The 8,474-nt window shown below is 57.9% G+C and overlaps 3 protein-coding genes across 3 annotated transcripts; 2 read left to right on the forward strand and 1 right to left on the reverse strand.

Annotated features, from left to right (window-relative positions):
• Positions 1 to 3,353: 3,353 nt before the first annotated feature.
• SPRG_13301 (hypothetical protein) lies at positions 3,354 to 4,082 on the forward strand (the record flags this gene model as incomplete). Its single annotated transcript, XM_012352312.1, has 1 exon — positions 3,354 to 4,082. One exon carries the CDS (start codon positions 3,354 to 3,356, stop codon positions 4,044 to 4,046), a length of 693 nt encoding a protein of 230 aa, XP_012207702.1. The 3' UTR covers positions 4,047 to 4,082.
• Positions 4,083 to 4,899: 817 nt separating this feature from the next.
• Positions 4,900 to 7,050, reverse strand: SPRG_13302 (hypothetical protein; the record flags this gene model as incomplete). The annotated part of the gene is made up of 2 exons (XM_012352313.1): positions 4,900 to 5,081; positions 5,139 to 7,050. 2 exons carry the CDS (start codon positions 7,048 to 7,050, stop codon positions 4,900 to 4,902), a joined length of 2,094 nt encoding a protein of 697 aa, XP_012207703.1.
• Positions 7,051 to 7,978: 928 nt separating this feature from the next.
• SPRG_13303 (hypothetical protein) lies at positions 7,979 to 8,408 on the forward strand (the record flags this gene model as incomplete). The annotated part of the gene is made up of 3 exons (XM_012352314.1): positions 7,979 to 8,122; positions 8,180 to 8,242; positions 8,301 to 8,408. 3 exons carry the CDS (start codon positions 7,979 to 7,981, stop codon positions 8,406 to 8,408), a joined length of 315 nt encoding a protein of 104 aa, XP_012207704.1.
• Between the last annotated feature and the right edge of the window lie 66 nt (positions 8,409 to 8,474).

The raw sequence follows: 8,474 nt of genomic DNA on the forward strand, positions 1-8,474 counted from the left end.
GGCAAGTGGCCCTTGCTTCGAAAGAAGCGATCGTGCTGCGTGGTAAAGAACGGGAAATATGTCGTCGATGGCGTACATTGCTGCCTGCTGCTGCCACGTCACGTCGTCTACACGGCTAAGCAGTGCGAAGCCCCAAGCAACGCCGCTGAATCCCAGATGTCAGTGGTTATTTTGATTAAAAATAATCCCGAAGCACTGGTGCTTCTGTTTTTGTGCAAGCGGGTCCTCCATTTGCATGGAGTTAGATACGAATGGCAGACTTTCTTCGCTGGGTAAACTCGGTGAAGCAACGTGGCCCAGGCCAGCGTGGACTGACGCGCGATCCGCGAAGCTCAATGCAAAGTGGTCGCCGCCATAGGTTGACACTACTTGCTCTGTCTAACAACAAGCGCCATCTCGCGTGCACCACAAAGATCTCTAGGGCGTGAACCTCGATGCCCTTGTCGAGCTGTTCAAAATGTCGAAAAACCGGTTGGCTCTGCCTTTTGACTGTAGTGCAGGTGTAGCTGAGCGACGACGTTCACGGGTAGCTACCCTCTTGGCAGTGGTAGGCAAGAGCGGAAGACGCGATCGTTCTGGACGTGCGAGACGTCAAATCGAGACAGGCATGGGCGGCCGACCTCGTGGGTCCATCGGTGGGTGGCGATAGACCCCCTGTATGACCGAGTGCCCTAGATTTATCCAAGGGCCGTCGCATGTCGTAGTTGGCAACGTCTGACGAGTTCAAATCGAACGGCTGAGTCCAATGTAGCTGGCTCAACGAGTCTATTCTCTGTTCGACGTACTGTTCGAATAGCAGCCGATCGTCGATACCTATTGCACATGCGAGCGGTATGGCGCGACCGATAACATAAACGATGACGCAATAGCAGTTGGATACAATGTATGTACAAGAACAGGATCCGCGAAGACAGCGCGCGCCTGGTCCAGCCGCTCTTTGGCCGCAAGATCACGCTCTTTCAGTCCCCATGAAACCTCGTCAAGGCTCTGTCAATATCACTCTTTTCCTTTTGTCGTCCTTGTAGCTGACAACTTTGTGGTGGCGTACTATAGTGATACAAGCATGACACACCGAGTTTTGAACCCACACGGACTCGACGCACATTCCGATTTGGATCGACGCGCGTTGATTGCAGCTGATGTTGGCAAGCAGTACATCAGTACTAGTTCTTTAAAATGATGCTGGGAGTTTGAGATATAGGAAAGATTCTGTTTTACGACAGGACTAGCCAAAAGAGAGATATGACGTCTTGTGCAAAGTAAGGGGCAGCCCGAACGTATCAAGGACATACATAGACTGCAGCAGTATGTCCTAGATAGTGGGCACACCAATGGACACACTGAACAAGGTTGCTTCTCGCCGCGAATACGTGCTAGTATCTTTTCAGGAGGTCACTAACTACAGCAGCATCGCAACAACCCCTTGCGCTAAGTTGTTGCGAGAGCCTTTCAACCGTTCCTCCTCACTTGCCACTTCCTATATCATGGATTGTACCGAGATCCCTATCCCTAGAAGAGGAAGCTTCCTGGCTTTGGAACTGGATTTGGAAGGGAAGAAGCACCTTGCGGTGTGTCCTTTACACCACGCGATCTATCCACGCAAGGCAAAGAGCACCAGCGAGCCCGAAGTCAGAAATGTGCGCTCGCATCCAGTGAACGTCGCACTCGAAGCAAGAACTGTTCGAGTGCCGAGTATATCAAACCATTACAACAATTTCTGAATGGAAGCTTGTCCTTTTCGCCCAATTCGGTCGACAACGGAGGAGCAGTAGAGCGATACGACAGACACTATTACAGTCGAGCGACTAGGGTTGAATGAGTGTATCTACCTGGACCGCACTTTTCAACACACACCGCTACAGAATCCAATGTTATCAATATCGGTCTTTTGGTTCTCGAGACTCTATGCAGGAACGCGCCGTGTGCATACCACTAACGACGCTTGTCCCCCCGACGGTTTGCCTTGGTGTCATCCGTCCGTTTTACCATGCGGTGACGTTGGTCACCCAATTTTACTAAAATCAGCAAGTGCTAGGTCACCCAATGAACGAACGGTATCCAGGTGTACGGGATGCGCGTTCTATTCGTTGTTTGGTGTTTTGTAAGAAGGCGAATCTTAATGGATTGAAGCCCACCGTTCCCCTAATCGCCCGACGCGTGCCGTCCATGGCGCCGTGATGACGAAGATAGCTCGCCCTTCTTTGTGCCTCTTACTGTCCTGTACTAATACATAGCAAACAAGTAAGTACACCCACTTCTGCCACTTCTGCTGGCGTTTTTACAAAATGCGAATTTCCGTGCCTCTAAGTAATCCATAGAGCAGCAAGGACCGCTGGTCGCGAAGCGGCCGTGCAAACGCGGCGACGAGTCGCACACCAGACGCGAGGGACTGAGCTCGAACAGACGTGTCGTCATTTCAGCGCGCTGTGCCCAATCGCAATGCCGTTCCATGACAAACGACCGGCATTCTCTGGCCAAATCGCCAGCGCTTTCAGCCAAATCGCCAGCCCCGACTGTGCTACCATCGAGCTTTCTGGGAACGTAAAGGCGCTGAAACCACCTGCTATGGCGCGTGCCATCGCTTGCCCGTCCCGATCCGAGGCCAGATCAGCGCCAAAATCGAGAATATATTTGGTCTGCCCATCGCTCTCTCTCCCGTATGCTCAAGTTGGCAGAAATGGAAACTGGCGTCATGCCGTCGTTGCCTCGTCGGTTCAACCACACCAGCACGAGCCATCTCGTTCGCTCTTCGATATATTTGTCGGCGCCTCATCTTGCCGGCGCAAGCAAGCGCCTGTCGCCACCGAGGATACAAAAGCAGTACACTGTAGAAGCTGCATACCGATATGATGGGTGCAGCTTGTACTTTCACAAAGCGCGTCGGGGGGGATGACAGCGTGGCCGCGCCTCTGCCGTGTCTACGGGCAGTCGGCGTTCCGTTATCGTTGGCTGCACGATGGTAGTACCCTGTTGCCCATCGCCACGCACGCCACATGGGCTTTACGCATACTACGACCGATAAGGTAACCCGCTCGGTGCCAACGACAGCGTTCAGGCGCACGGGTTCGGTGGCAAGTCGCCCGCTTGCTCTTTTTTGAGAGATTTTGAGAGAGCTGGGTGATCGAGGCTTGCTTTGATGGTTCTCGGCTGCATCGATGCATCGATTCATCATGCGTCAGACTTGAACGCAGACGGCCACATGGAGAAACAGCTGGTTGCACATCGCCAACGTGGGTGCTTGGCATCCAGCGCGGCGACGTGTGAGCAACACGCCACGCTTTTCCCGTGGTCGCGTCACCTCAATTGCCATTTTTTCATTTTTCAATTTCCCCTCTCGAGCACCACCACCGAGCATGCGCCTCTTTTCCACGACGCTCCTTGCGCTGGCGGCAGCGGTCGCGGCCGTCTGCCCCGACCCGGAGCTCAAGTCGCAATCGCCGATCGACTTGCCCAAGCTCGAGCCGACGCCCAACACGCAGAACGTGACGATGGCCTTTACCAACGCAGCGAACGGCGTCATGATCAACGAAGGCGACACCATCAAGGTCAAGTGGGACGGCGGCAAGGACGCGACGTTCGCCCTCAACGCCAAGGCGTACAAGACGGCGCAATTCCACTTCCACGCGCCCAGCGAGCACACGGTGCGCGGCTACAAGTACCCGTTCGAGATGCACATTGTGCACCAAGCCGACGACAAATCGCTCGCGGTCATTGGCATCCTCTTTGAGGAGGGCCCGGACGAGAATGCATTCCTCAAGAGTTTCTGGCCCTCGATCAAGGACCTCGGCGGCGTGCACTCGAACGTGTCGGTGGCCAACGTGAACGCGGCGCCGCTCAAGCTCACGTCGGCCTCGAGTGTGTACCGCTACTCGGGATCCCTGACGACGCCGCCGTACACGGAGGGCGTCGAGTGGACGGTGGTCACGGCCGTGCAAACCATGTCCAAGGCGCAGCTGCAAATGTACAAGGACAAGATCCACGAAGACGGCGCGCGCCCGGTGCAGCCACTCTTTGGCCGCAAGATCACGCTCTTTCAGTCGCCGTAATTCTGTCCTTTATAACAAATTTCTGTCTTTGTCGAAAAAAGCAGGTGGCCATGCATTCTGACACCTGTTGATCGCGTCCCCCGTACAACGTACTGTACGATGCGAACCTATTGAGAGGGTCGAGAGGAGGATGCATGGCAACTGCGTGCGCTTTGGACGGATGCACCGACCCGCGCGATATATGCACCCATGCGGGCGGTCGTCTCGAGACGAACCAAATATCGAACGCGCCATGTGGGTGGCGTATCGAATCTAGCAAGATGCAGATGGCGCTTTGTCGGCCGCCTTTTGTTTCGATGCTTGCTGCACCCACAGGACGAGGTCATTTGGGAGGAGGTGCGGGTGCTGTCTTCATTTTACCAGTGATGGTGGCATCGCATTTGGATCTTCACAGCTGCGCTCGCGTGCTTGATGCTGCATTCGGCCCAAGACTCCCTGACCAACGAGACAGGACAGATTCTGACACATGTAGAGAGATGGTCGTGCAGGGAGGCTCGACTCGTTGTCAGGTGCCAGGTGGACGGTGCTGCGGACCGGTGCGAGGGATAGGGTCTACACCACCAGAGTAGAATACATCCAAGCTATCCACGCGCTGCTTTGTTATCTGGTGGCCGACATGACCAAGGGACTTGAAGGTACTTGTAGAGGCTCCATGTATTGCCCTTGGCCTGCCCGCCGACCGCTTGACGATGCACACGCAACGAAACAACCACTCGGTATGCTATCGGCTCGTATACAGAGTGAAATCCAACACTTGCACCAAGTATCCAATCGTATCCAATGTATTTATCCACGCGCCCTCCGTCCCCACGGATCGATCCACTTGATATATATATATAGACGCCCAAAAAAGCTACATAAACCAGCCGAGCATGCGGTGGAACGGGTCGTACGGGTAGCCGCCGCCGCCGTCGTCGTCGTCGTCGTCGTCGCTGTCCGAGTCGAACGCATTGTCGTCGCCGTCGTCACCGTCGTCGTCGTCGTCCGAAGGGTACCACGGCACCTGATCCGTCATGCCCGTAAACCACTCGCGTTCTTCCCGCATACGCATCCCTTGAGGGTAAGGACTCGAGACGACGCAGCAGCACGGACCAATGGGATAGTGCCGCATCATGTTGGCCAATGGATAGAGCTGGCGCTGACACGCCGCCGTCATCGCGTGCAGCACACAGCCTTCCGTGCGGTGCTTGAGAAGGAACGAAGCAATTTTGATGTGATTGTTGCGGACCGCCGACGAGAGCGCGTGCGACGTACAGCCCTCGTTCCGGTGGGCATGGAGGAACTGAACCGTCGAGAGATGCCCGTGCTCGGCTGCCTTGTCCATCGCGTACGTCGAGCAGCCGTCGTCTCGATGCGCATGCAAGTACTTGACGACGCGGAGATGGCCGTGCTCGGCCGCCAAGTCCATGGCGCGGTGCGAACCATATGGAAGGCACTGCACGAGCCGCAAAAAGCCATGCTTGGCCGCAACATGCAGCGCCGACGGCGTGATGAGATCGGGAGCGTCCTTGAGATGGAGATCCAGCAGCGCCTTGTAGTTGCGCTGGACAATGCGGTTCACAAGGTGCGGCGTCGAGAGATGCAGAAACGTCGAAAAGAGAAAGGTCATCGTGGGCCAAGAGTCGGACGCGAGGGCATCCCAGAGCGTCGCCGTCGTCACCACATCACGTTGCAGCTCGACAAACAGTTGAACCAAGTGCGTGTGGCCAGCGCAGACAAGCCTTGACAAGAGCTGGCTCGTGCGGCTTCCAGGAAGGTGCACAAGGACGTACTCGACGACCTCCAAGAACCCTTCGTCGACCGCGTTTACGACCGCCATGCGCCGGGCGGCCAATGTGGGTCGCGCTGCATGCAGAAGCGTGACCATGGCCAATTGGCCGCGAAGGATCGCGGCGCTGAGTGCGTGCTTGGTCACAATCGCAAGAGGCGCATTGTCGCTCGCCAGCACAAACTCGAGCATGGAAACGTCGCCATGCTCGGCGAGCTCTTCGATCGTTTCAGGATGGAACCAGCGCTCTGGGCGATTCGCATAGAGGTACTCGACGACATCGCGGTGGCCGGCGGTGGTCGCGGCCGTGATCGCGCGGGGCGTGCAGCCTTCGTCGCGGTGTGTGTGCAGGAAGCGAACTACGTCCAAATGGCCGTGCGTCGCCGCGTGGTCCATCGCCGCCGTCGAGGCGCGCTCTGGTCGATGCTCGTGGAGGAACGTGACCATGGCGAGGTCGCCGCGGCTGGCGGCCGCGTCCAGCGCACCGGCGCGAAAGAGCTGATGAAAGCCATGTTCGTGGAAGAGTCGCATCATGTCGAGGCGCCCGAGCAGAATGAGCGCGAGCATGACGTCGTCGCCATGGCGGATCGCCGACGCAGGGGTGACAACGCACTGCTCGACGAGGTACCGCATGCACGCAAACTGCCCGACGTTGTGCTCGCGGCTGCACGTGCAGCGCGAGAGCGCGTTGATAATGCCGTAGAGGACGTCGTCGGATGGCGAGGCCTTCTGTGTCGTGTGCAAGAAGGCGACGGCATCGACATGGCCGTTGGCCGCGGCGCGGTCCATCGCAAACGACGTGCAGCCCATGCCTTGGTCGTGGAGGTACATCATGGTGGGGACGTCGCCGATCTCAGACGCAATGTCGAGCAGCTCGCGGGACGAATGGGTTCCGTGCCGCCCGTCCGAGAGCCGGAGCGGGGCCGCGAGCTCCTTGCAGCGCAAAAGCCGCTTGACGAGCTCCAGGTCATGCTCGCCAAGCACGCTGAGCCAAATGCGTGCGCGCTTGTTGCTCACGTACAGCAGCGCCGTGACGTTGTCGCCGCGGTAGGCGTCGAGGCCGCCCGGCAGCATCTTGTGCCCGAGAAAGTACGGCCGCAAGCAGAGGTAGATGCCATCCTGGTAGTCGGCGATGAGGCTCATGAGCCCCAGGTCGAGGAGCACGCGGATCGCGCTCGGCGACGCCTGGAACGTCCGGCGCCGCTTGCGCTGGATCGTCTCGTACGACGAGCGCATCCCGACCGTTGCTGCAACCGAAATTCCACCTTCGTCGAAATTTCAAAAAAAGCCGGGTCGCGCCCGGGGCACGGCGACAGGCCAGCCGCGGCCCTTGCCCATGGCGCGTCGAGGCAATGGCTCATACCGACAACACCCGTCACCGTGCCAGGCGCCATCCATCCACGCGCAGCTCTCGCCTGCAGCCCACGCCTCTGCAGCGCCGCACGCAACCACGATAAATTACCTGTCGCAAGCAGCAACATATCCATGCAGCCTGCCCTGCAACGAGCTCCGTGCGATGGGCCGCGCCTCTGGCCGTCGGCGACGTACGAGGCCTCGACCATGCTTGCATTAGCACGAGAATGATGCGGTCGCGAGGCCCCTGGACAGGATACTCATAGAACATAGGATACATCCTCGCGCGCGGACGTGGAAGACACGCGCGCCCATGACCGCAATAGCTAGCTCGCACGCCAGTCACCACGCCCACCACCGTTTATGCAGCCTTCGCCGCTGCTACAGTTCGCCTAAGCTCAGTCCCACCGACAGCCCGACCGACAGCTACCTACAGTGTAGCAATGGCGTGCGTCCAGCGGCCGCTGGCCATGCTTGACCGCGGCTCGGCAGAGGTCGAACGCACCCGTTGTCTTCGTGGTCGTGCAAGCACCGCTTGCTCCGCCTTCTACACAAGCGCGCCGCCTGCCATGGCGGCGAGAGCTCGATGCCATGGACCCGCCTGCCACGTCAACCGGTGTATATCGCCACCTCCAGCCGGTCGTAATCGTGGCGTCTGTGCTAACCGCCACGTCAACCGTTAAGAAAATACAATGCACCATGTATAAACCGTATGGATCTTTGTATGTGGACGCGGTTGGGTGCAAAAAAATACACCGTGAGTGCCACGGTCGTCACAGTTGACGTTTTGCCACCAAGCCCCGACCTGGCCATGGCACGTGAAGCACCGCCGGGCGTCCCGCCCGAAGTCATGCAAGTGCTCGAGCTCTTCTTCGACAGCGGGATCTTCCCCATCCTCATGCTGGCCCTCTTCGCTTACAAGCTGCTGCCGTCGACCGACCCGATCCTGAGCCTCGTACGCCCGTCTCTCGCCATGTATCATCGCTCAACTGCATGGTACCATGCGTTGTAGGAGCAAGTGAAGCGGAAGCAACCCAAGTTTGGCAAGCGTCATGTGGCCTTCAAGACAGACCTGGTACGCGCAGCGGCCACTCCATGGGCCAAGGCGATCATATATATCTGTCGGTGTGTAGAAGTGCTACATTGGCTCCGAGACCGGGCCCGACGGCAAGACCAAGGTGCTTGGCGACAACGTGTGTGGCCGCCAAGTGTGGCGTCCCCATGGTAATCCTCTTATCTGAATCTGCAACGCTCAAGCCATCGACGCTAGGCGAGACGATCGAGCTCCCGCCCTTCTCGGCGGCCGA

The sequence above is a fragment of the Saprolegnia parasitica genome (genome assembly GCF_000151545.1).
Source record: "Saprolegnia parasitica CBS 223.65 unplaced genomic scaffold supercont2.96, whole genome shotgun sequence".
NCBI classification, from domain to species: Eukaryota; Oomycota; class Saprolegniomycetes; order Saprolegniales; family Saprolegniaceae; genus Saprolegnia; species Saprolegnia parasitica.